Source organism: Martes martes (genome assembly GCF_963455335.1).
Source record: "Martes martes genome assembly, chromosome: 9".
Classification (NCBI taxonomy): Eukaryota; Metazoa; Chordata; class Mammalia; order Carnivora; family Mustelidae; genus Martes; species Martes martes.
In genome coordinates, this window is record NC_137896.1 from 20699633 (window position 1) to 20725620 (window position 25988).

At 56.6% G+C, this 25988-nt stretch overlaps 1 protein-coding gene across 1 annotated transcript in view; it reads right to left on the reverse strand.

Annotated features, from left to right (window-relative positions):
• The window catches only part of VSTM2L (V-set and transmembrane domain containing 2 like), a 35843-nt gene extending 10395 nt beyond the window's left edge, over positions 1-25448 (reverse strand). Inside the window, exons 1-2 of the mRNA XM_080813717.1 lie at positions 25314-25448; positions 1449-1618 (exon numbers count right to left, since the gene is read on the reverse strand). Coding sequence (XP_080669843.1) covers positions 1449-1618; positions 25314-25434 — 291 coding nt within the window. The 5' untranslated portion in view covers positions 25435-25448. The remainder of the gene's footprint in view (positions 1-1448; positions 1619-25313) is intronic.
• Between the last annotated feature and the right edge of the window lie 540 nt (positions 25449-25988).

Below are 25988 nucleotides of genomic sequence, written 5' to 3' on the forward strand. Positions count from 1 at the left end.
CTGGGTGTACCTCGGCTCTGTGTCACCTCGGGGTGGACGTGGGGGTTGAGTCTGAGCCAAGGACAATGCAGAGGGTCCCTGTAAAGCTGTTGTGTGCTGTGCATTTAGATATGTGGGGATCTGTGGGGGTGAGTGAATCTGCCTTCTGAGTCTGTTGGAATGTGTCTCTACACTTGGGTCTCTGTCTGTGAACATGTTCGTTCTTAGATGTATCATACCCGTGGTCGTGTGTTTGTGGCAAATCCCATCAGCGTCCTGCCCACACACTACTCCCTGCAGTCTAACTGCCCATGCCGCCAACTGCAGAAAACCCACAGGCTCTCTGCCTCCGGGCTTCCTCTGACCCCCACCCCCCAATCTGCCCAGTCCTCTGAGCCCCGTGAGGCAGACTGCAAGTGTTGGAGAGTCGACACCCCCCAGGAGCAAGACAGAGTTTAATGGGCATTTGTGAGGGGCGCCTGGGTGGCTCAGTGGGTTAAGCCTCTGCCTTCGGCTCAGGTCATGATCTCAGGGTCCTGGGATGGAGCCCCGCATCAGGCTCCCTGCTCAGTGGGAAGCCTGCTTCTCCCTCTGCCTGCTGCTCCCCCTGCTTGTGTGCTCTCTCTCTCTCTAATACAGGCATACATAAAAATCTTTAATATGTATTTGTGAAATGTTAGAGGCTATTTCATGAACACGCAAGCATATGTGAACACGCCCATGTGTGCGCATGAGGGTGTGTGAATGTACGTGCTCGTAGAGGAATGGATGGGCAGATAGGCACGTGCTCGTACATTATTTGCATTTACCCCCGTGTAAGAATGGAAGGGACTTTGTTTGGGTTCCCCCAGAAGCAGACCTTGTGACAAAGATTCAAGTGCAACTAGTCTCCCCAGGAGGGGACCCCAGGGACATCAGGAGGGGAGTGGGCGGGAGGAAGTCAGTAGTGTGCATGTTATCCAGACGGGACCACCGTGGGCACCCATAACAGATTCCCACAACCCCCTCAACACCCCCCCGCCCTGAGGAAGAGCATGTAGAACTCTCTTGTCACCCCGGCTTCGGGCGAGGCCGCTGGGGGATGCGGCCTCCAGCTCTGTCAGTCATTGCTGGGTTGCCTTGCAGGCCGGCAGGCTCTGTCACCCAGGGAAGACTCCGACGCAGAGTGGCAGGGCTAGGGGTCGGTCGTGGGGTTGGTGGCAGGCGTATGTGCCGGGCACCAATAGCTTCTGCTCCAGGGAGGGCGTGTGCAGTGATGGGGGTGCCCGCCGTGCCCGGAAACTTGGCCTCAGTTTCCCCACCTGTACACTGATGGGAGGGCCTCTGTGCTCTTTGCAGGGCCCTCCTTGCTGCCGCCACCCTGAGTGTTCAGCCTAGCTCTGCCTCCTGCTCAGAGCGCGGCAAAACGTCCGCACCCTGGAGGCCAGGGTGGTCCCAGCCCCGCTCAGGGGTCTCCCCAGGGGCTGTACCTGGTTTGAGGCCCACGCCTGCTTGTCAGTCCAGTCCCTGTGGCTCCGCACGTACCACCACTGGATCTCCAGCGAGTAGGAGGGCGAGCCGCTGCCGCGGAAGGAGCAGGCCATCTCCACGTCCTCGCCCGTCCGCGCCGTCATGTCGTGGGGCGTCTCTGTGAACAGGGCTGTGTGGAGAAGGGGGTGAGGAGTGGCTGGGGCTCAGGAAACAGCAAGGCCCGCGGGTGCTGGGCTGGTGGGTCGCGGAGAGGGTGGGAGCAGCCAGCTGGGAGTGGGAACGGCCTGGCTTCACGTGGGGCCCCTGAAGGAGCTCAGCGAGGCCGGACAAGGGTTGTGCGACAGCAGCTGGCAAGACATGGGTATGACGGGGCAGGTCCAGGGCCCTGAGGGTCCCACACGAGCTGGGTCTCTATCCCGGAGTCTGTGGATGCCACGGGAGACCCACGCAGGACAGTGAGGGATCAGGGGAAGGCTGGATTGGAAGGCGGGAGCAAGGAGACCTAGGAGGAGGTTGTGATTTTCAGCAATTCTTCCAGATTTTTCTAGTCACCCCCACTGGTCTCCCTCCCAGATTCTTCTCAACCCCGGGGCACAGGAGCCAGTGCCACAATTTTTGTAAAACCAAGTCAGACCAGGCCAACCCCCTGCTCAGAACCTGCCCTAACTCCCCGCTGCCCCTGGGATAAAGCCCACCAGGTTGGGGTTCGGGGCCTGCCCACTGCCCTGTGCTCTCCTCTCTGTCCTGTGGGCATGCCTCGCTTTCCCCTCACTTTTGCCCTGACTGCCCAATGCTGGAATGCTCTATCTTTGGTCTCTCTTTGCCCAGGGGGCTCCTTCAAGTCACTCAGGGCTCTAACTTGACCCCTTTCGTCCTTTACCACCCAGAGCAGGACCCCCCTCATCCTGACCTCCTGGCACTCCCCCTCCCATCAGACCATATATCCGTTCACTGCATGCACTGCCTACCGAGCTCCTTGAGAACCGGGGCCTGGAGCGCTTGAGGCCGTGCAGTTCCCAGCACCTAGCAGGCGCTCCGTGACTAGATTGAACATTCTCCATCCTCTGAGGGCCCCCCAGGGTACGCTGGGAGCCACATCTGCCTCCTGTGCCCCACAAGGCCCAGCTCCCCAGGAAAATTCCAGGGCAGGTGGTTCCCCCCTACACTCCACCCAATGACATAGAAGGAGCCCCGCCCCCTGCCCCCCCACCCCACGCCCCACACTGCCAGGTAAATGAGAAAACAAATCCCCATTTAATGTGGCCCGTACCCCTCCCCGCCATATGTTCTCTCTCTCCTCTCTCCAAACAAATATTGTCCTGAGATGTAATTAGAATTCTTTCCTCTTCTCAGGAAAGATTATCTTGCCCTGGAAAGACGCCTGGCAACGTGCAGGTCACCCGGGGAATGTATGTCCATCAGTGCTCCCACCCCCTGCCCCTCCTGGATGCTGCAGCCTGCAGGGGGCCCATCCTCCCCAGGGGCAGATGTGCCGCCAGCCAGCCCCAGGGGTCCCTCCTGTATGTCCCCTTCCCCGAGCAGCTTGGGGTGGGAGGAACAGCGAGCCCTGGGCTGGGAGGCAGGGGTCCTGCTCTGGGGCCACTTGCCTCCCACCCCTCCCCAGGATTCCAAGGGCTTTGGAAGCATCAGGATGGACAAGAACCTCCATCGGGAAGCTTCTGTTTTTCTGCTCTATACATGGGGTTTCCATGTGGAGCCTGACTCCAGGAACTGGTTTCTGGGCTAAGAGAAAGTTTGTGAGGTCCCTAATCCCTGAGGTTAAAGGATTATGAGGCGCTTTCTGGAGGCTTCCCACATTCAGTGAGGCTGGGAAGGACTGGCCACTGTCCCATAAACACAGCCTGTTTAATGAGAATGGCTGAATTACTGAACACAAGCCCAGCGAGGTACAAGTGCCTTCACGTACAGTAGATCTGAAAGTTGAGACTGTCCTTATTCCCACTGGGCAAGAGACAAAACGGGCCCACGCCCACTTTTGCCTGCTGGGTGCCCAGGCTCTAATCTACAGAGTCATCCTCGACCCCCTTCATCCTCCCTTCTAGCCCACATTAGGTCTGCACGGAGCCCTGGGGACGCCACCTCCTAAATGTCTGCAGAATCCCACCCCCACCCCCGTGCTGGGCCAGTGCCACCACCTCCTGCCCATAGCAGCGCAGTGGCCTCCTCACTGGCCTCCCCATGGCCACCTGTCCTCCAGACAATATATTTGCAACTGGTCAGTCAGAGTTATCTCCGCAAAACATAAACCAATCCCGACTCCTTCTTTCCTCAAAACTCTCCTACGGCGTCTACCATGAAAGGGAAGGCCTTCCATGTTTGGGCCCGTCCCCTCTGGTGCCAGCTTCTGCTTTTCCTCTGCTTATTCTGCTCCCGCCACCATGGCCTCCTGGCTGTTCTCTGAACATTCCAGTTGAGATCCTACCTCAGGACCTTTGCACTTGCTTGGTGTTCCCTCTGGCTGGAACACTCTCCCCTCGACCCAATTCCCCACATCGCTCCCATCCTCCCCTGCTTCAGGACTCTGCTCAGACGTCACCTCCTCAAGGAGGCGTACCCTAACCACCTCATGTACATTACATCTCTCACCCAAACCCATGCTTCAAATCACTGTTCCCCTCTAAGACATTATTGGTGCCGTCCGACAAACTTTCTGCAATGAGGAAAATGTTCTATATCTGAGCTAATCCAGAAACCACCAGCCACATATGTCTACTGAGCACCTGAAGTGTGGCTAGTGCAGATGAGGAACTGAATTTTAAATTTAATTTCATTTTAACTCATTTAAAGTTAAACAAATAGCCACTGGTAGGTAATGGCTACTGTACCAGACAGCACCGCGAAAACGCTTGTTTTGTGTTTATTGTCTACTCTCCTGGGAGGAGGGACTGTCCCTGAGCCTGTCTTATCCACTGATATATCCCCAGCTCCTAGAACACTGCCTAGCACCTAGTAGGTGCTCAGTAAATACTTGTCGAGTGAACGAGAGGACAGATAAGACTGGGCAGTGGTGGAGCAGGGTCTAGAGCCAACAGGTCCCCACCCTGAGAGTTCTCCGCCAGGCCCAGCCCCCCTCACCTTCCCTGATGCCAACCTGCCAGCTCAGGCAGGACTGCAGGGGGCCATGGAGGCTCTGAGCCATCAGGAGGGACTAAGAGGGGATCACAGTGAACGCTTGGCCCCTTGTCCTGGAACAGCTGAATTTTGCCTTGATCCAGACTCAGTGGCCTTTGTGAAGAGGGGAGGAGAGTTGGATCCAAAGCAGCCAGCTGTGGGACCTGGCTGGCTAAGGGACAGTGAGAGGGACACAGCTGTGACCTTCTCCAGGTGCGACTACTGAGCCACAGGAATCACAATGCGCTCACCATTTTTCCTCCTGCACCTGGGGGAAAGGGGTCCAGTGCTGCTAGGATGACAGATTAGGAAGGCCTGAGCCGGCCCTGGAACCCGGGCCTGTATGACTCCATCCCCATGCTTCTCCTCCCCTAGAGATGTGTGAGTGGAGGAAGCATGTCTGGCCAACAGGTATGTGGAGGGTCTCCTGGGTGGCAGGAAGGGCAGAAAAGGGCTTTCCTTGGGTGGGAACTCCAACGGGGGACCTGGAGAAGGGCCAGGCCTTCATCCACCCTAGCTCAGCTTCCCCTGCCCACGGGCACCCCCAAACTGAAAACCCAATCCTGGCGCACTGGTTCTTTTTACTGATGTATCAAGAAAGGCTCAGAAGGTGTGGGGTCTGGCCTGGCGTCACACAGCAGCCAGGGGACAGCAAGGTCAGGCGCCAGGCCCTGAGTCCTTGACCAGGCCCTTTAACTCTCAAACACACTTGGGGGACGACCCCTTCACCCCCGGGGGTCACCTGTCCCCTCCCTCGTCCCAGTAATGGTCCTCTAGAGGGCGCTGTCCAACAGTCCAGAAGGCAAGCCAGGGTTGCAGACACACGCAGAAATTACCATTTTCTAGTAGCCACGTTTAAAAAGTTAAAAAGAAATTTTTTAAACAGATGAAATTAATTTTAATCATGTATTTTATTTAACCCAAGATATCAAAAAAATTATTTCGACATGTAATAGAAATGATTAATGAGATATTTTACATTCGCTTTTGCTCTAAGTCTTAGAAATCCAGCATGAATTGGACACGATTATAGTACATCTCAATTTCGACAAGCCACATTCCCAGTGCTCAGCTGTCACAGGGGCGGGGCGCGTGTTGGCAGGTGAATCTTTCCTCCCCATCACACGTCCCCATTGCTCAAGGGAGGCAGCCAGGGCCCAGTGCAGGGCAATGACCCTTCCAAGGCCACACAGCAGAGTTTGGATTTGAACCCAGGCCTGTCTGACACCCAAGGCCATGTTCTTCCCAGGGTATTTAAACTCTGTCTGGCTGCAGAGGTCTTTCTTAAAAAGTAACAGTCTAAGATGGTCAGCCTTATAGGGTCCTGTGGGGCAGGCTGGGGTGTGCAAAGACTTGGAAAAAGCATAGAGGAGGCATTTCACCCCTAAGGCAATCAGGGAAGACTTCTCAAAGGAGGTGCTGTGCTCCCTGCCCACCCACCCCAGCCCCAGGTGGGGAGATGGTCTGGGGCCAAGAGTGGGGAAGGGCTTTGGGGAGGAGGTGGGATAGAAATCTGGCTACAAGGACTCACGGAGCCAGGTGAGTCATCTGTGCGTGCAGAAACCTGCTCCCTCCCCCCACCAGAGTGGACTCATGTCCCAGGGTCTCTCTGGTCCCCTCAGATCCTGCCAGGAACTGTTTAGTTGGGATGGGGGAGGGCCCCCAGGATCCCGTTGTCTCCAAAATCAGTGATAAGAGGGGTGACGTGTCTGCAAGACAAGTGGGGAATGAGGTTCCAGGCATTTGAAGGCATAACCCGAGTCTCCCTGTCCCCGGACCTGTCCCAAGGAGCCCCTGATGGAGAAGCAGCGTATGCCAATGAGCACCCAGGGCACGGGGCTGGAACCAGGGATGGAGGACTGAGCCTATTTCTGCCAATGGACGGGCCGTGTGGTCTAGGGAGCATCTCTCCCCTTCTCTGAGACTCGGTTTGCTTTTCTGTTCAATGGGGGTCGGTGCTGAAGGTCTGAGAACCCCACCAGCTCAGACAATCTGAGGGAGAAAGTGATGTACTAAGAGCAGTGTCTTGAGCACTGGGAAGGGGAGGGGTCACTGCTACTTGGGGGAGGAGGAGCATGTCAGCCGGGCGTGAGATGGGTGAATCCTGATAGGCCGAGGCAAGGAGAAAAGGAGTGGTGTGAGCCAAGGCAAGGAAGAGGGAACTCCAGGAAGCCTTCTCATTGTTTTGAAAAAGAATCCATACCATTTATGAAGCATCTACTACACGCCTAGCACTATGCAGGCACTATCTCTTAAGACTCTCTAATCCGCTCACCCCCATTTGACAGATGAGGAAAATGAGGCTCAAAAAGGAGACAGGACTTGTCTGAGTTCACACAGAACTGGGTTTTGAACCTGGGTCTGACCAGCAGTTGGGACCAAGACCCGGGGCTCCATCAGTCCCCATCAGGATTTGGTCTGAATTATCAGGAAAAGGTCAGCCACCAGGCTCCACACCTCTACATCCCACTTGCACACCTCCAGAGATGGGGAGCTCAGCTCCTCACACCTCCACTAGAAGCAGGCAGCTCTAACCAGCAAGAGGTTCTTACTCCCTGTCCCAGGTCTGTGAGAAAGGATACCCCATCAACACCAGAAACTGGAAGGCGGTCCGCACTAAGTTTGAGGATGATGATGGCACAGTAATAACGTCAAAGAAATACAGAGTACTTGTGTCAGGCACTGTGCGAAGCTCTGCACGGACATTTGCCCCCACCACGATGCTGTGGGGGCAGGAGGATCATTACTATCCCCATTGTTCAGGTGGGGAAGCTGAGGCCCAGAGAGGTTAAGGATTTGCCCAAGGCCACAGAGAAAGCAGTTGCATTTGAACCCAGTTCCAGAGCACTTGACAGTGGAGCCCATAACTTCTATACCTTGCTCCAGCAGCCCCTCTTCCTATCCCCTGCCCCATGTCCTTCCCTCCAGCCACCCAGACCACCTCCCCCCATCTTCAGTTAGCATGCCTGCTGAGTTTGGGACATAAAATTCACCTCTCCTTGACGTCCTCCTGTCCTGAGCCCTCCCCCGCTGCTCAGGTAACTCCTCACAGCCGTCTCAGGGGAGGCTGGTATAATTATAGATTTTTGAGAAGGAAGCAATTGCGTTCTCCTGCCCCAGGGCCTGAGCAGGGCTGGGCTTGCTGGGAAGACAATTAAAACCGGTGTCCACAAATTAGGATTCTGCAGGAGAAGGAGAAAGGGGCTTGATTGAATGCAACTTCTTCTTCCTTTCTGCTTTTAATTGGGGGAGCAATGTAGTCATTAACCCCAAGCCCGGTAATCGCGGCATGGTCTGCAGGAAACAGCCCCGGGGCCCTGGCCTGAGTCAGTGGGTTTGGCTTCTGGTAAAGGCAGAGGAGGACCTGGAAAGATCTTGTCTGCCCTTCAGGACCAGGGCCTGACCTCCTTCCTAACCTTCCAGGTCCTGATTCGATACCACATCGAGGGCTTTGTCTTCAGGCCTGGGTTTGAGTCCTATTTCTTCTACTCCCCAGCTGTGTGACCTGGACGAGCCCCTTTGCCTCTCTGAACCTCAGTTCTTTGTATGAAAAAAGGAGAGAAAGAGAGGGGAGGATGACACAAGACAACCCGTGCCTCATGCCTGGCACAGAATCAGTGCTTGACAAGTATTCTCTTCGCTCACATTCTAGCTCAAAGTTCTGTCATCGCCAGAAAGATTGTAAAGATGCTTCCTCTTAGCTTCATCAGATCAAGCAGGGGTACAGTGTCTCTACCTCCCTCATGCCTGGGCCATGTGAAACCTCTTGTCCACCAGTCCTGTACCTCTGCTCCTTCCTCATTGGCTCCCGACAGCCCCCTGCCAGCCGGTGACACACAGGCAGGCCACAGGGGACTTGGCCACCAGAGGCAGCCTCAGCCCAGCCCCCCCGGCTCCCTCCACCTCTGAGGCCAGACCCCACGAACCCTGACCCTCTGATCCAGCCCCATATCTCCTCTCTCCCTTCACACAGCCTTCCTTGCCCTTCTCATCTTCAAATCTCTGGTTTGAGGCTGCCTCCTCCATGAAGCCTGCAGGGACTGGACCCTAGGCCACCCATCAGTCTCTGCTAGAGTGAGAGTAGGCTCCCCTTGGTCCCCGCTCAGCCCATCTCTTGCCAAGTCCTACTGTGTCATGGCCCGCTCCAGCGATGAATGGATACACAAAATGTGGTTTCTCTGCACAACGGAATATTATCCAGCCTTAAAAGGAGGGACATTCCAACACGGACGAACCTGGAGGATGTGACGCTGAATGAAATAAGCCAGGAGCAAAAGGACAAATACCCTCTGATTCCGCAAGGCCCCGGAGCAGCCAAACTCAGAGACAGAGGTGGAAGGGTGGCTGCCCAGGGCAGGGGGAGAGGAGGAGGATGACGGGGGAGCGTTGAATGGATGGGAGCACAGCCTCAGCTGGGGAAGATGCCAAAGTTCTGGAGATGGATGGTGGGGACGGGTGCACAGCAATCTGAACATATTTGATGCCACGGAACTGTATGCCTAAAAACGGTGAAAATGGTAAATTTGATGTTGTTTTACCACAAATTTTTTTAAAAGCCTCTTGGGCTTCCCCGGCCCGCAGCAGTGGCTTTCACACCACAAGCCTCTCCCTGGACTTTGTGTCGGGAGTGCTCCCCAGTGCACCGGGGCGGTGGGGGCGGGGGGTGGGGTATAACACCGCCCTCAAGTCTTAGCTCCAGGGTCACTGCCTGAGTCTTCCCTACCCTGTCTGTCCGCCTCTTCTCTACTTCACGCTTTTCCCTTACCACTTACATGTTCTCTCTGACTTCCCTCACCTTCCCTCTCCCACCCTGAGTGTAAGCCCCAGCAAAGGCGGGAGACGGGAGCGGCTTTGTTGACCGCTGCATCCCGGCAGCTAGAAGGACACCAGGCACACCAGCGTGCAATAGGTGTTCCCTGGACACTGGCTACTGTGACACCAGACATACACAGTGGCTCTGGCAGAAGGCAGAGAAAGGATCCCTTTCTCTCCTCTAAGCTCTGGGCCACCTGGGAGCTCCAGGAGACCCTCACACTCGGGGTGTCCCATGGGAAACTGCCAGCTCTCAGAGCTAGAGTCAGGCTCATGGGCTGGGCATCCAAAGTCTGTGGCTCTGGTTCTGCTGGACCCCAGCTGTGTGGCCCCTCCTGTCTCTCCCGACACTTCTAAGTGTCCATAACCACCCACCCCCCCACCCTCCGCAGCCCGCTGGGCGTAGTTCCCAGAGTCCCGGCTCACAGGGGGCCCTGGGCCTGGAGGTGACTTCCCTGCCCAGGCAGGTGTGGAAGCCATCCTTGGGGCCCTGGATGGCCCCCCTGGAGTGTCCTGTGATGGATACTAAGATATCTGTGTCTTCCCTTGCCTGGGAGCTCCCTCAGCTCCAGCACTGCCCAGCTATCCAGCATGTGCTGAAGGAGTGAACGAATGCACGAAGGGAGGAAGGTCACACAAAAACCCAGAGGACTTCAGTTCTTGGAACTATAAGAAAAAAAACCGAGAGAGACAGACATCGTTCATTTACTGGGCACCCACTATGTGCCAGAAGAGAATTTCGGGGGGAACTGTGCCCATAAGAGCAGGGATAGGCACAGACAAATGGACAATGTGGACACAGGCATCCTGGGAGGCCCTGAATGGGGCCCCAGCAGGCCGGACCCCTCCCCACCCTCCCTCCTTCTGGCCCTCCTGACCACTGGCCATCCAAGCCCAGCCTAGGCGCCCCAAGAGGGCCCCTAGAGTTGTCATATGAAATGTGACCAGAAATGAAAAGCAGCAGTAAACAAAGGTCAGCAGGGCCAGGAAGTGCTGTGGCGGCCTCACGGGGAGCAGTCTGAACCCTTGAGGCCCAGGGCCAGCACCAGCCACCCTATGGGCTCACCCTTCTCATCGGGGACCTGCAAGGCACGGGACAGCTGAAGTGTCTGATTCCACATAAGTCTCAGAGCGACCCTGAAGGTCAGGGGTCTTTGACTCTTTACTACAGGTGGGGAAACTGAGGCTCACAGAAGGTCACGGGAGGTCAGGGACTAGAGCTGGGACTGGGACCCGGGCCTTTGAGGAGCCGGGATTCAGACTCAGCCCTTGGGAACCCCAGAATGCAAAGTCCCCCCAACCCTACCCCATTCTCTGCCAGTGGCAGGGCTGCAAGTGATGAAGCAGGAAGTAAGTCACGTCCACATGAGGGCTCCCGCAGTGCCCCCACCCACCCCCTCCAGCCACCTGAGCTTTTTTCCAATGACTTGAGCAACATCGCTCAGAGAACCTGGGGACCCGCCCCTGGGACCGCAGGAAGCAAGCCCCTCCAGGCACCATGCACAGGACCCAAGGACTTGAGGAAGTGGTGCTCTTTATCACCTGCCCAATCTCACAGAGGGAGGTAGCCTGGCTCCTGGTTCAGAGAGGGAGTGTCAGTGCCTCAGGCCACACAGTATGAAGGGACAAAGCCAGATGTCCAGCCCCAAGGCTGGCTGAAGGATCTCCCAAGCAGAAGCCGAGTCCTCCCTCAGCCCTCTTCCCCTTCAGCTTTATGCAGTGTGACTCCTTAGGGGTTATTTCCAGAAAGCCTGCTCTGTGCCCAGCTCAGCCTCGGGCGAGAGCTGCAGAAGGCCCATGGCCACCTTAACTCTCGGCTGGGAGGCAGGACAGGGAAAGACTGCAGAGGGAGTGTTTGAGGAAGCCCCAGCTCACCCATGAACCTCACCTTGCTCCTGAAATCAGGAGATGTAAAATGTCCCTAAGAGGAAAACCCAGATAAACTGAATGACAAATCCCCTAGGGACTGAGAAGCCAGGCTTGTAGAAGGAGCCCTCTCCTCCCTGGGGATGGGTACAGTGTCTACTCTGGGAGGGGCAGGGCTCCGGGGAGCGTTCTGGCCAGCTGCCTAGAGCAAGAAGGATCGAGGTGTGAGTCGATGAAGGTTGTTTGATCTTGGAGTGGACAAGTTTTCCTCTTCTCAAGAAGTGCAAGGAGGCCGTTTGTTCAAAAGCTCAGGGAATTGCAGTGTGCCTTAGTGGGAAGATGGCAGCCTGGGCATGCAGAAGGACCTCAAGTCCTCCCTGCAAAAGCAATGAAGGAGATCGACCCTCATGGACCCATCCCTGTGCTGGGCTTTCCAGGGTGCTCTGGCCAGGCTCTGGCCCTCAAGGGGCCCAGAGTCCACAGGAAGGGCAGATACACAGACCAGTGACCACTGTATTGACAATGACTGGGACTGAACCTGTATCGCCATGTACAGTTGTTCAGGGTGTGCACCATTCACAGAGCCATGAATCGTGGTCCCCCCACCTCCTCCCCAGAGATATGCAGAAGCTCAGAATGGAGGTGCAAGTGTTAGGGAAGATGAAGGCATGCCCACATCTGCCTGGACTCAGGGATAACTTCTGGAAGGTGGGCCACGTTTGGACTCGAAGGCTGGTTGGGGTTGGCACAGTTATAAGGAGCTCTGAACAGGAAAAGGCATGCCTGAGGGAGAGAGTCTCACAAGTCCAACCTTTTGGGGACCCCCCTCACCATTTCTGCAGGATCCCTGAAGCACCTGCACTATTATTTACTTAATATTTATTTTCAAAGCACCTTTCCCTTTTTACTTAAATAAATTCAGCTTAAAAGGAGACTTTTACTGCTGCCATAAACGGAAAATCAGCATCACTTGCCATAAATAGAGGGTAACTGTAAAAATAAACACCATGAGAACCATACAGTGTCTGTAAATTCCAGCCAGGGAAGGCGGCCTGCTGAAGGCAATGGGTCTCAGTGTCCATTTTCTTGCAGAACAGGGGAGGTTGGCGAGAGTTGTGCATTAAATTCAGAGGAGGACCAGGTAGAGACGCTTCTCCGTCAGAAAGGCTTGGGATGCAGGGCTGCTTAGAGGTGGCCTGGCTTTGGCTTCCTCTGCTACTGGCCCTCTGTCACCTTCATCCCCTGTCCCCACCTCCCAGCCCTGGCTTCCAGAGAGGCCCAGGAACTGGACCCTCCCTGCCACTCACCTGTCACAACCCTACCGATCCCACCAGTCCTGCCCGACGGGGCAGCTTTCTGTCTGATTCACCGCGTCTTGCACGTGGGGAGGTCTGACGCCCATTTCAGGCTCAACGATGCCCGAGGGAGGCCTGCTTGCAGAAGGAGGGAACAAAGAAAGGAAGAGCGGATGCCCTCATGGTCTCCACTGCTCAAACCAGGGAAGTGACCTCCTGAGGCATGGATCCCACCCCCCATCGCCCCAAATGGGGAAAGAACATTATTTTTGTATTAAAACAAACATGAATATATTATGGAATAGAATACGGAATTCATGAATTTTGAATGACACAGGAGAACATCAAAGAAACGTTGCCCCTGGTGGGGCGCTGTTCACTCTGCCTCGTGGGCTGATCCCCCAGTCCACCGCCCTCTGCCTGATCCAGTCAGAGGCCTCCTTTGTCTCCACCGCAGGAGTATTGATGTGTCGCTAAGGGGGCAGGTGGGGGAGGGGAGCCAGGAGGAGGGAGAGGGATGGGCGGTTGGGCAGTGAAGCCTAGGACTTACGCGTGGGCATGCAAGCTGCGGTTCTGCCCTGACTTACTGTGTGGCTTCGTGTAAGTTGCCTGCCTTCTCTGAGCGTCAGTTTCCACGTGGCTCATTGTGAGGATGAAATGAATGCAGGATGAAATGAATGCAGGTGAAGAGTGTTTGCATGTGTGGGAACCAGGAGAGCCTCCTTGTCTGCCGTTCTCTGGTGGCAGCTGCTCACCGTTGAGTTATGTGCGCGCACATACACACACACATGCACGTACACACACATGCAGAAGGACACATGGCCAGGTTGGGGGGGTCCTTGCCCCGCCCCACTAACTGGGAAGGAGGGTGGCCTCAACCAATAAAAGTCAAATAGCTGGGCACCTGGGTGGCTCAGTTAGTTGAATGTCAGCCTTCAGCTCAGGTCATGATCTTGGAGCCCCAGGATCGAGCCCTGCATGGGGCTCCCTGCTCGGTGGGGAGTCTGCTTCTCCCTCTGACCCTCCTCGCTCTCATGCTCTCTCTCTCAAATAAATAAATAAAATCTTTAAGAAATTCAAATAGCTAACATTTTGAACACTTGCTGTGTGCTAAGTGCCTGGTGGTGCTGTGCCTCGGTTTGCTCATCTGTAAAATGGGGATGATGGTAACAGCGACCTCAGGAGGCCGCTGTAAGGATCAGGTACGTTGACAATTATAAAATGGACGATCTGGCACAGAGGACTGCTATAGAGATGGGTCCTTTCTACTTAGTTTGTCATTGAAGTAAAATTCACACCACAAAATCGACTGTTCTCACGTGACCGAGCTGGTGGCCCTGAGGGCATTCACAGTGTTGTGTCACCCACCTCCATCTAGTCCCCCCACATTCTCATCCCCCCAAAGGGAAACCCTGCCCCCATGAAGCAGTTATGCTCCCTTCTGCCATCCCCTGGCAACCGCCAATCTATGTCGAGTCTCTGACTGGATCTGCTGTTCTGGAAGGTTCCCACAAATGGAAGAATATAATACGTGGTCTTTGGGGACTGGCTTTTTTCACTTAGCATCATGTTTTCGAGATTCGCCCACACTGTCCCATATATCAGATTGCGTTCCTTTTTATAGAGACGCTCCTTTCATCAGATAAAATCTCACACTGGTTCCCCACACAACATGGGAAGTAGCCACTCTCACTCTCCTCTTCTTGGGGACAAAGAAACTGAGGCACAGAGAGAGCGGTGGGGACTGGCCCGGTCCCCCGCCCAGCAGTCCTGACACTGCTGGGCGGGTAGTGCCATTGCCTGCAGCTGGGGGCAGGGTGCCTCCCAAGGCCACGGGCACATATTGAGGGAGACAGCAGTGGAATTACAAATCTAGGAAGATTTAAGGAGAGTGAAAATATTCTGGCACTTGCAGGATGTGGGAGCGGAGCAGGTTTCCCCAGTGGAATTCCCGCCTCCTCTTCCCACACATCTGGGCCACGGGGAGGGAAAGGGTTGGGAGGGAGGGAGACCAAGGTGGGAACGCACGGGAAGGCAGGGACAGGGCCGGAACCAGAATGGGGGAGCTGGCGACGGGAGAAGGCAAACAGGCATCGTGATGGTCGTGCCCACGGCAAATCTTTTCTTCCTCACCTGTACAGCCTGCGAAGCCGGCGGGGTGAGGCCACTGCACAGACGCCTAGTCAGGCTCAGAGAGCTCGAGGGAGCTCAGGACCTGAGCCCTAGAGTCTAACCCCGAAGCCCAGGCACGCACCATCCTTACTGCCTGCCAGAGGCAGAGACGGGGTGAGTGCGGGAAGCAGAGGGAGGTTGCAACAGCCACAGCGGAGTAGCTGCCCTGGAGCCCAGAAGGGAGCATCCCCAGGTTCACTGAGAAGCGGAAGTCAAGGGAGAGGGGTGGGGGGCACCGAGGCGGTGGCCAACAGGCTCCAGGGCCATGAAGACCAGAGCAGAAGGGGAGAGGACACGGAGAGCCAAGCGCAGAGACCAAGAGGAAGGGAGAAACTGAAGCAGACTCCGGCAGCCATGTCGTCTCCCCGGGACCTGGTGTGGGGCAAACGCAGCCCCGCTTGGGACCCAGGGCCTGCCCTGCCCTAGCCCTCCCACACCTGCCTGGCTGTGTGTGGGAAATCCAGCCCCCCAGCCATAAACGTATGAACTCTGGAGTCAGCCTGACCCCAAAGTGAACCCAAACTGTACCTCCTTGTGGTGGGCAAATCACTAAGCATCAGTGTCCTCATCTGGAAAATGGGTACTGTGGGGACTCAAGAGGATCACCCACGCCTGTAAACATCTGGCGCCTAGTGGGCTCCATGAAGCATTATTAGACTCTCACAGGCCAGACTTTTCCAGCTCCTCTTTCTCCAAGGCTCCCACCTACCCTTTCCTCACCTAGAAGACTAAACTGGCCTGGCCTCTTGAAACACAAGGGCTATTCTGGAACCAGAGAATCTCTAGCTGAAGGGGTTCTAACCCACCACAGGGCCTTTGCACTTACTGTCCCCTCTGCCCGGGGAGGAGATTTAATGGAAAGCAGCAGGGCCAGGATGGGGCTCAGGACTCCCAGTGCCTAACTGGGTTAGGGACCACTGCTGGGGTCTCTGGGGACAAGGAGACCAGCTGGTGAATCTCAGAGCCCCTGCCCCAGAGGCCTTCCATCAGCTGTCAGCCAGCCTGCCTTCCCTCTCCCTCTCCTCTGCCTGCCAGGAGACCATTAGTGTAGGGTTGTTTTGAATGCAATTTCCACTACCATGCACTCTGGCCGCCGGGCCTCCATTAGGGACCCTTTCCTGGGGCCAATGACAGGCGGCAAACAGCTCCCCAGTGAGCCAGCCCTAATTGCTGCTGCCTCTGAGGCCGGAAATCATTTTTTTAGAACCTCACAAAGCAAAACAGACACCCTGCAGTCTGTTCTCACCTTCCCTGCCCTGGGCTAGGAACCAAGCCCAAGGGCTGTGAGAAAGGGGGCTTTGGTCAAGATCCCCAATCCCAAGTTGGCTAGTGAGGCTCAGAGAGCCTGAGTGGGGGCCGGGATCTGAACCCAAGAGTGTCTGACCCTGAAGCCCAGCCAGGCACCATCCCCTACCACCTTAGCACGCCAGGTTAAGGGAACAGAAGTTTGGGTTCTGTCCCCTGGCTTTGACCAAGGTGTGGGCCCTCAAACGACCGCACCTCTGAAGCCTGTCTCCTTCTGTGCAAGATGGGCATGTTGATAGGGGCTGCAGGGTGCCTGCTGGGGTCACCACGGTCAGGCTCTGACAGGTGGTGGGGCCCTGTGAGGAGGTCTACAGAGCATGAAGGAGAGAGCCAGAGGGTGGGAGAGGTGGGGGAGAGCCTGCCAGTCAGGTAAAATCGCTGGGCTAAAGTCCTGAGGAGCGATCCTGGGGGTGGTGAGCATTAGAAAGGAAGCAGGGTAGGTACACACATGCACATGCACACACACACGCACGCATGCGTGTGTGCTCAGCTCCTATCTCCTGCCCAGCCCATGTTTCCTTCAACCCCTCTGCGGCCAGCCCTGGCATCCTGCGAGCCTGCAAACTCGGACCTAGTCCAGGAAGCAGCCTGTCCCCCTCCGACAGCAACCCCCAGCCTCCAAGTCCTATTTGACCCCCACTTCAGTCCCACCCGCACACCAGCCACACCCCGCACCTTCCCCATCAGAACCCCCCGGGTTGTGGGGGCCACGCCAAGCTCGGCCTCTGCTTTGCCAGATACACATGCACGGCTCTCTGGATGAAGCCCCTGCCAGACCCAGGCAGTCAGGGGATGCTTCTGCAGCCCCTGGAGTCCCCGCTCAGCCCTAGCAGGCCCTGGAGACCAGGAGCCCACTTCCCCCAGGAAGTCTTCCTGACTGCACTGGGACACAGCCACCACTCTGGTGGGAGAGACCCCCGTGGGAGAGTTCACTTGCCAGAGCTACTTCCAGGGCTCCCATCTCTGGTTTGCTGTCCTCCCTGACCTCTCCCCTGTGCCCACCCGCTGAAGACACTCACCCAGAGCTCACTGGGGAAGGAGAGGAAAGCTTGTTATGGAAGGGCTGCAGTGTGGGGTTGTGGGGGGGACTCCACGCCTGCTCCTGGCTCTGCTGCGCACTGACCCTGCATCCCCGGGGCCCGGCCTGGCTCCTCCCTGGGCCTCAGTTTCCTCGCAGATGAAATGAAGACCGCTTCCCCTGGAGCCACATGTGAGCCCTGGGGGCCTGCCCGAACCTGCTGGAATGAACCCAAACCCATGTGGTATTTTTCTGAGGCAATGATCCAGTTTTCACCAGATGCTCCAGAAGACGGCTACCTCCAAGAAAATTAGGAACCACGAGTCTAGGCAAGCTCCAGGGCCCCTTGGAGCCCCACCCTCTTGATCATTCATTCCTCCACTTCATTCATTCACCTGGCATCTGTCGAGTGCCTGCTCTGCGTGGGTGTCACGATGACACACAGAACAGACGCATGTGTAATCCCGAGGTGTCACCTGGAGAGAGGAGTGTGTGTGTGCGTGCGTGCGTGTGTGCGTGTGAAGACAGAGAGGGGGAGGTGGGGCGATGAGAAGAGGGAGGGAGGTGGATGCAGCAGACACAGGGAGAGGGACAAAGAAAGATGGAGAGTTTGAAAGAGAGAGAGAGAGAGAGAGTGAGAGCGCGTCTGACCCTGGGAGAGAGCGAGCCGGAGAGAGGGGCAGGCAGAACACTTGCCACAGATGGGCACTGCCAGCCCCCTAATTGATAGCTCTGAGTGAACCCCCCCACCAGCTCCAGCTCTAACCTTCCAGATGCTCCCAGAGTCTCCATGCCTCGTGTCCCAAGGGCACCCGCTTGCAGGGGCTAGGGAGGCAGGTCCGCATGCCGAGACCACAGCGCAGAGGGCCCAGCCTGGCCACCCAGGTTCCTCCCCGCCCACAGCTCCTCCACCCCACATGATCAAATAGCCACACACATACACTCCAGACACACAGTCAGGCAAAACCACCAGCCTCTGGCAGAATACCCCAGCAGGTGCGCCCAGGACCCCGTGCGTACTCACAAGGTCCCAGCACCCCCACCGACACGGCTGGGCTTGGATCCAGGAGCCTAGGCTCTCAGACCACACTCGTGCAGCCAGACCCAGGCCTTCCCAGCATTTTGGCATCCTGGACCCCGAGAGAATCCAGTAAAGCCAGGGTGCCACTCCAGAACAAAGCAACTGTCCCCACGCCCACCAGGCTCGGCAGCCAGGAGCAGGACAGATGAGCGGGGAAGAACTCCAGCCCTGCAGCCCCACAAGCTGGGCTGGAGCCCGGCTCTGTCGTTCAACAGCCTTGTGGCCTCAGGCCGAACCCAGAGCCCCCCGAGCCTCCATGTCCTGGTCTCTAAAATGGGAACATCCTTCACATGGGCCTGCATGAGGCTTGAAAGGAGGAGGTGAGGGATATGCCAGGGACAGAGAAAATGCTCCAGGGATGCTGTCTGGCGTCTTGGTTCTCAGACCCCTGAAGGCCACTGAGATTAAGCGCCACGTGCAGGACAGAATCCCTCTCCGCCACAGGCTCTCTCTGCACCTGTCGCCAAGAGGACAAAGGAAAGGGCCACAGATGGAAGGATTCTGTTGGCTTAGAGCCTGGGTGAACTCACTATTTTCAGGGATCGCTGAGGCCCCGAGGAGGGCAGAGACCCGCCAAGCTACCCAGAAGGCAGAGGCCGTGGAGGGAGGATCAAGGCTCAGGGTCTACTTCTCTTGCCCGACCTTGGGCACTTTAACTGGGAGCTGAAGTGAGTCACAAAGGAGCCACTGCCTGCGCTTCTTCACACAGGAGACAGCAGAGGCCCTCACCCTTGCCATGGCCTCCCTGGTTGGAGGAGGGGTGGTCAGGCATCCTCTGAGTTGGGAGCTCCGCCCCCCGGGGCCGGTCACTAAATTGCTGTGTGACAGATTGCTGTCTTTTTTTTTTTTTTTTTAAGATTTTATCTATTTATTTGACAGAGATCACAAGTAGGCAGAGAGGTAGGCAGAGAGAGAGGAGGAAGCAGGCTCCCAGCTGATCAGAGAGCCCGATTCGGGGCTCGATCCCAGGACCCTGAGACCATGACCTGGGCCGAAGGCAGAGGCTTAACCCACTGAGCCACCCAGGCACCCCCACCCACAGTGTTCTGACTTCTCTGCCCACTTCACCAGTCTGTGCTCCTTGGGGAAATAAAACAGGGATTCCCCCATAACGACCCCAGCTAATACAGGGTGGGCTCCAGCTTGCATCTCTTGTGTGACAGGGAGCTCACTACCAGTCGCCCTCGCTGCCTCGGGAGTGCCTTTTCTGGGCTGAGCATCATCTCTGCTTCTTTACTCTTATCACAATTTATACTTATATATTTTTTATAGGTTTAGTTGTCTGAGCAAGAACCTTATCTGTCTTCTTCGCTGATATGTCCCCAGTGGCTAAAAGAGCCTGGTACATGGCAGGTGCTCAAACACTATTTGTTGAATGAATGAAGGAATAAATGAATGCTCACTTCCAATAGCTGACAGCAGCCTCTGTTAGGCCAGCAGCTCGCGACGACAGCACAGAGCATGAGGCAGGAGGGGCAGCCCGTGGGCCAAGAGCCCCCACATCCAGTAATTTCTGCCCACAGACCTGCCTGTGTACCACCCTCACTGTTCTGTCCTTAATGTTTTCCTATAAACCAACCCACTATTTTTGAATATCCCTGTTAGTATCATCCTAAGCAATCATATCTGCGAAACCACAGTTTTGATGTGCTGGGTTTATTTTTCCAATCCACATTAAAATAAATGCATAACTATTAAAATGTAAGAGGTTTGTCTGGGTTCTGCCTAAAACCATCTCTCAGGTAGGACCAAATCCTGCTGAGGGTCCTGGGGGTTCTTAAAGAGGGGTTTCCACTGGGTGTGATGGGGCAGGTCCCAGAGACTCCTCTGCCCACTTCCGGGATGGGGAGGGGGCCCAGCCATGGGGAGGGGGTCCTGGAGGAGCAGGAGCCTCTCTGCCTCCCCAGCCCCACCTCCCTTCCCCACAACTGAAGGTGAACCAGAGGGAACTCAGGGTCGCCAGCTGGTAGAGGGGTAAATTTCTACCCTCCGTGAGATCACGGCCCATTTTTCTCTTAGAAGATTCTTGTCTCACCAGGGCTGGGGAGAGGAGGACACACCCTGGGACCCCATTACCTTCAGGGTCTTAGCATATCACAAGCGCTCCAAGGAGCCAGGTCCAGGTCCGCCCATTGCAAAGTGAAGTCAGCCTTGCCCACCCCAGGATATCCTTGTACTGGTCCCTAAGGATGAGGGAGGGGCTCTGATCTTGGGATCATTCTACTAAAAACATGGAATCCTTACGAAATTAAAATTATGGGAATGTTTAAAACTACATTAATTTGGAATACATAGACGTTTTAGCATTAGGACCCCAGGCTCCCCCCATCTCCTCTCCAGGACTCAGCAGCATTGTGAGCCTGGGCTCTAGGGTCACGTTCCTGGGATCAAATGCAGGCTCCAACCCTTGCGAGGTGAGTGACCTTGGGCAAGCCTTGTAACCTCACGGAGACTCAGTTCCCGCATGAATGCCGCAGGCCAGGGGAAGTCCCCTCCTCTGAGGGTTCTTGTGGGGGTCAAACGCCATTTAAGGCCCTGGCATGACACTCAGTCAGCATTTGCTTCCGTACATCTCTCACCTTATTTGCACAGAGTTGAATAAGGTGACACCACAAGCCAAGCGCTGGCCTCCCCCACCAATTTGGGTAAAATGCACCCTTGCCCAGGGCCTCCATCTCCTGTCCACTCTCCCTCACCCCAACCCTGCCCACTTGTTTTTCACCAGGAGACGTCCCCCAGCACCCCTGCTGTCACCGTGTCACCGTGTCACCGTGGAGATGAGCTGAATTCCTGTCCTGCTGGCCGCCCACGGTTCCCGTTGCTTCGGGAAAAGGCCGCCGGAGCCGCTGATAGGCAAGGTGTCAAAACCAATTGGTGTGAAGGACTCAGGGAAAACCGCTAGTGAGGGCCAATTCCCCACAGGAGGCCGGGAACCCTCAGCCCAAGGCTGAGTGTTTACGGGCGTAATTGATAGAGTAATCACCAACACCCGAGACAACGCGAACACATTTCTAACATCATAACCTTCGGAAGACAGCACTCAATTTTCTCCATCTTCCAGCCACCAAACTGGCTGGCTTATTGATGGCGAGGTACCCACAGCTGGGTAAAGAATGAGAGAATGCCGGGGTGGGTGTTCAGCGCACGGGCTGTTGGCCAAACGGCCCATGGCCCCCGCCCCTGCCTCTGCACCCCGCCGCTCCCTCCTGGCAACGGAGAGAACCTCAGGACAGCAAATCCCTCAATGGACAAAGTGCCGGGCCAAGCCAGGATCTGTGTCTGCATTGGGGTGTATTAATAATTGAAGGTGCTGGCCGAGGGGTGTGTGTGTGTGTGTGTGGCCGGGCGGGGCTGGAAGGACGGATGTTTGCTGCAGTGTAAGTCTTCCTGGGGATCCTCTCAGGGTCCACATGCCTGCTCCAGCTTGGCCCTCTCCCTCTCTCGCAAACCAAACCAAGCCAGCATCCCCTGGCACCAGACGATGTCCCATCCCTCTGTGTCCTCTGGCCTGGCTGAGTGCGTAAGGCCGAGGCTCCCAAACTCCAGGCTGCGTGGGAATCATCTGGGGGAGCTTAAGAAAATGCAGATTCCAAGGTCTCATCAACAATCATTTTGGCCACTGGGTCTGGGCGGGAGTTTGCACCCTGGGGTTTGCATTTTAACAAACCCCCTGGTGAGTCCAAGGCAGGAGGTCTGCAAAGATCCTCGAAAAGATCCTGCCTTCAAAGATCCTGCCTTCCGGTCCCCTGCCCTGGCCAAGATCTGGAAAACAGACCTAAGAAGGAGTCCAGCCCAGCTGTCTTTTTCTAACTTGCATGTGGCCGCAGCAAGATCCCGTCCAGCTGCCGGTTCCTCTTGGGGCCCCCCATGGCTTTACCAGTTCTCTGGGGAGCTGGAAGGAAGCGCTGAGATAGGGCTGGGCAGAAAAAACAAGTCCTGTCATGTGACCGGCCAAGCTTGCCTCGAGGTCATCCTAGAGGAGGCAGGCACAGCTCTCTGGCTCTCTGTACAGACTCAGTGACCTTGGGCAAGTCACTGGCCCTCTCTGAACCTCAGTATTCTCATATGCCCAACACCAGCCTTGCGTGAATAACATCAGCCTTAGGGAGTTAACACTGGCAAGGGGCTTGGCAGCACAGAGCACACAGTAGGCAGTTCATAAATGCTAGCCCTGCCGCCTGCCCCCCCCCACGCCCCGCCGCTTGGCTGAAGGCAATGAGCTGACCCTTTCTCCTAAGGAGTAACTGAAACAGCTGCCATTCATTGAGTACCTAGTAGGTACAAACACGGACCAGTGCAAACCCAGCCTCCAATCCCTTATGCCTCTCCAAGGAGCACGTACCACTCACCCCCCATTCATTCCTCATGCCTTTAAAGGCGCTCTGCGAAGTGGGCTGAGTGGAGATAGCAGGGAGATGGGAGGCGAGCCAGATGTCCTTGCCGACCCATCTGACCATGGGATCTCCCTGTGACAAGTCCCGGGCGGGCACAAGGCATCAGCCTGGCGGCTGGGCTGGGCTCAGATTGAGCTGGAGAGGTGAGGCGCCACCAAGTGGTTGGGGTTCATGGGCTCCTCTGGAGGAGACCCACTTCCAGCCTTCCATCCTCACCCCAGACACAGAGACACCTCCCTAACCCGGCCACATCTCCTGAATCAGCTGAGGACACGCGGAGCCCAGGAATAATGAAACGATCAGGCTCCAATCTGCTAAACAGCAATTTCTGGGCTTTTTCAGCACACACAGCTTTTATCAAATTGGTATTCTCCTCCTGAACACAAATGGCTTATTAGACATGACCCACTTATTCGCCGCGTCTCACTATCATTAATAACAGTTTCTTTTTGTGATTAAGTGAGTGGCTCCAAAACCTTCCTGTGGTCGGGCGCTTGGCCCAGCAGAGGGGCAGCCATGGGGGCTCCTCGGCATCCACTACTTGGTGACTTTGAACCTGGCAATGGTGGAAGAAGGCAGTCTGGCCCCTGCAGAGCAGCCTGGTCTCCTCGTTTCAGGAGGAACAGAAGGAGCCCCAGAGGGCTGACCCACTTGCCCAGAACTGCACAGGGGGTCAGTGAGAGAAGTCAGGTTCCCCTGCAGTCGGTGCTGCGACTTCTCTGTCCAGCCCCTCTTCTGGGCCTTAGCGGGACCTGGCCAGGGTTCAGAGGTGACATACAGCCGGCGGGGCAGAGCTGTGCCCCTACGAAGCACACCTGGCACCAGGGGGCAGACAGAGACTACCACACAGAGGGCAAAACCTGATTTCCTATGGGGGGCCCCTCGGGGCCTCAGGAATGCCAGAATAGCACCCAAATCCTTGGGGCCTGCTGCTCCAGGGACAGGATGACCATAAAACTCAGAGCCCCAGTCCTCGTATCTCTTGGGACTGCAAACTCAGGAAAACTCTTCCTTGGAAAACCCTCCTAGTCTAAGTTTTAACCGTGCCAAGGAACTGAGCAGAGCGAGGAGGGGAGGGAAGGAGGAATTCCCAGTTTCCTTTAAATGGGAGGGAATCTGACAGGGAGATGAATATCCTGGAAAATGATCTGCCTTTACCCAACAGACCCCGTGGCCAGTCCCAGCTCAACCACTCACTCACTGTGTGACCTTGGACAAGTCTCTTCACCTCTAGGAGCCTTGGTTTCTCCATCTGTGAGTTGAGGGTCAAAATAACCCTTCCCCTATTCACCAGTGCTCCAGCCAGGTCAGTAGAAATTCGATGAGGGGTATGAAGGGTTCAGAGATGAAACACAGAGCACTTACACCAAATGTGGTGAGGCAGAAGGGTGCAGGGAGTTAGGCTTCCCAAAAAGCAGAGACCCTGAGAAGGGCTTTGGAAGCACCCACACCCCCTGCAACAATCCTACTCGTGCGTCAGGCCCCATCAAAGCCTCCTTTAATTACCTACATTCCCCCCCCCCCACTTTCCCATCAAAATAAATCACACAGTTCTCTGCTCTTTGTGCAAACCTACTCCCGCACCCAGCTCTGGGCTTACAGTGCCCAACCTTGGTCCTGTAGCCTCTCCGACCAGACTGGGAAGGGACTGATGGAAGAAAGGTCTCCATTTTCATTTATGTTCTGGTCTCCATTCTGGAGCCTGGCTCACAGGGGTAGGGGAAGCCCCCACAACTCCCACCTCAGAAGCTACAACTCTGCTGCCAACTTGGGCTCCTTTGGGGCTGAACGGAGCTTCTGACACTCAGGCAACCAATGTGGGATTGCTTGCTTGCTCCCTGGCTCCCATGGTGGCTGAGTTGATTTTCCCACCTTTCCAGTCCTCGGGGCCAAGGATGAGGATGGGTGTGTACCCGGTAGAAGGATGGCAGGGTCGTTCTGTCCACCCCCAGAGACAGACAAAAGCCCCTGGCATCCTTTTTCCCCTTTCACGCCCGTGGCTGGAAGCAGCAATCCCAACTATTCCAATGTCTTTGAGGGGCTCCCACCAAGCTTTCGTCACCCACCCTGCATGGACTCTTGCAGCCCTAGACTACCGGTTCTCAATAGGCAGGGTCTGCTGTCCCCTAGGACCTTTCCCAGTGGTTCCCAGTGGTATAAGGGGCAGGGGAGGAGTGGGAGGGGATGAGGGCAGCTGCAGGGTTAAGCCCACAAAAGGGAAAGGCAGATGGGGAGAGAGGAGTGGGCGAGCAAAGTGTGTTCACAAGTGGTGTGTGTGTGTGTGTGTGTGTGTGTGTCTGCAGGCAGAAGGGCAGGCAAGAGTTGTGCAGAGTGTGTGCGCCTGGGCGCCAGCTGGTAGGGTGTGAGCCCCCAACCGTAGTTAGTGCCTGTATGTGTGTGCAGCGGGCATAAGTGTGAGTGTTTATGAGTGAGGAAGGGGATCTGGAAGGTGTCTGGAGATGTGTGAGGGCAGGAGTTGTGAGTGCGAGAACAGTGAGTGTGCCCCTGGCTGCGAATATCTGTGTAGTCCTGGAGGTGGGTGCATCGGTGCGAGTGTGTTGGGGAGTAGGGGGCTCTCCGCGAGGGCGGGATGGGGTTGCACACGGGGTGCCCCCTCCTCTGCAGGGGTGGTCGGGGTGCCAGGGCCGGTCCATGGACCCGGCAGGGGGCGCCACTGGACTCCCGTCAGGACCGGCGCGGGTTCCAGCCCCGGGGACGGTCAAGTTGGAGCGGCGCAGCCCGGGGTGGGGTTGGGTGGGGAAGTCCGCGGAGGCGGCGACCGAACTCACCGTGGCCGGAGACGTGGTTGTCCCAGGGCGCGTGGCCGGCGGGCCGCGTGGCGCCTCCGAGTTGCAGGAAAAGTGCCAGGTAGTGGAGGGCGCCCAGCGCCAAAGCGAGCGGGGCCCCCATGGTGCGCGCTCGGGCCGGGGCGCCGCCGCCTCACATCGGGGCTCAGGAGACCGCAGACCCCGCGCCCGTCGCTCCCTGCCCGATGCGGCCTGGCTGCCCAGCTCTGGCCGCTGCCCCTCGCCCGCCGAACCCGGCCCGGCCCCGGCCCCAGCCCTCGCCCGGCTCCGGCCCAGCCCCGGCTGCGGGTAGCGAGCGCACGCCCAGCCGGCCGCCTCCGACTGCGGGACTCTTCCCTTCCGCGGAAGGCCACTCCGCTCGGCGCCGCTGCCGCTGCCGCCGCACCCCCTCCCTCCCACTCCCTCCCGCCCGCCCAGAGGAGGCGACGGCGGAGGGATCTGCCTCTTGATTTATCATCAAAGTTTTGGCCAGGCTGGGATTTTTAAAGCGGTACCCGCAACTTCCCCTGCCCGAGAGTGCAAATGGGAGAGCGAGATGAGGTGGAGGAAGCCCCCGTAGGGACCTAGTTCCTTCAAAGCATAAGACAACTGGCTTCAGGAACAGATATACTATCCAGCGGGATAAGGAGAAAAACCAATCCACCTGCCGCCAGACCC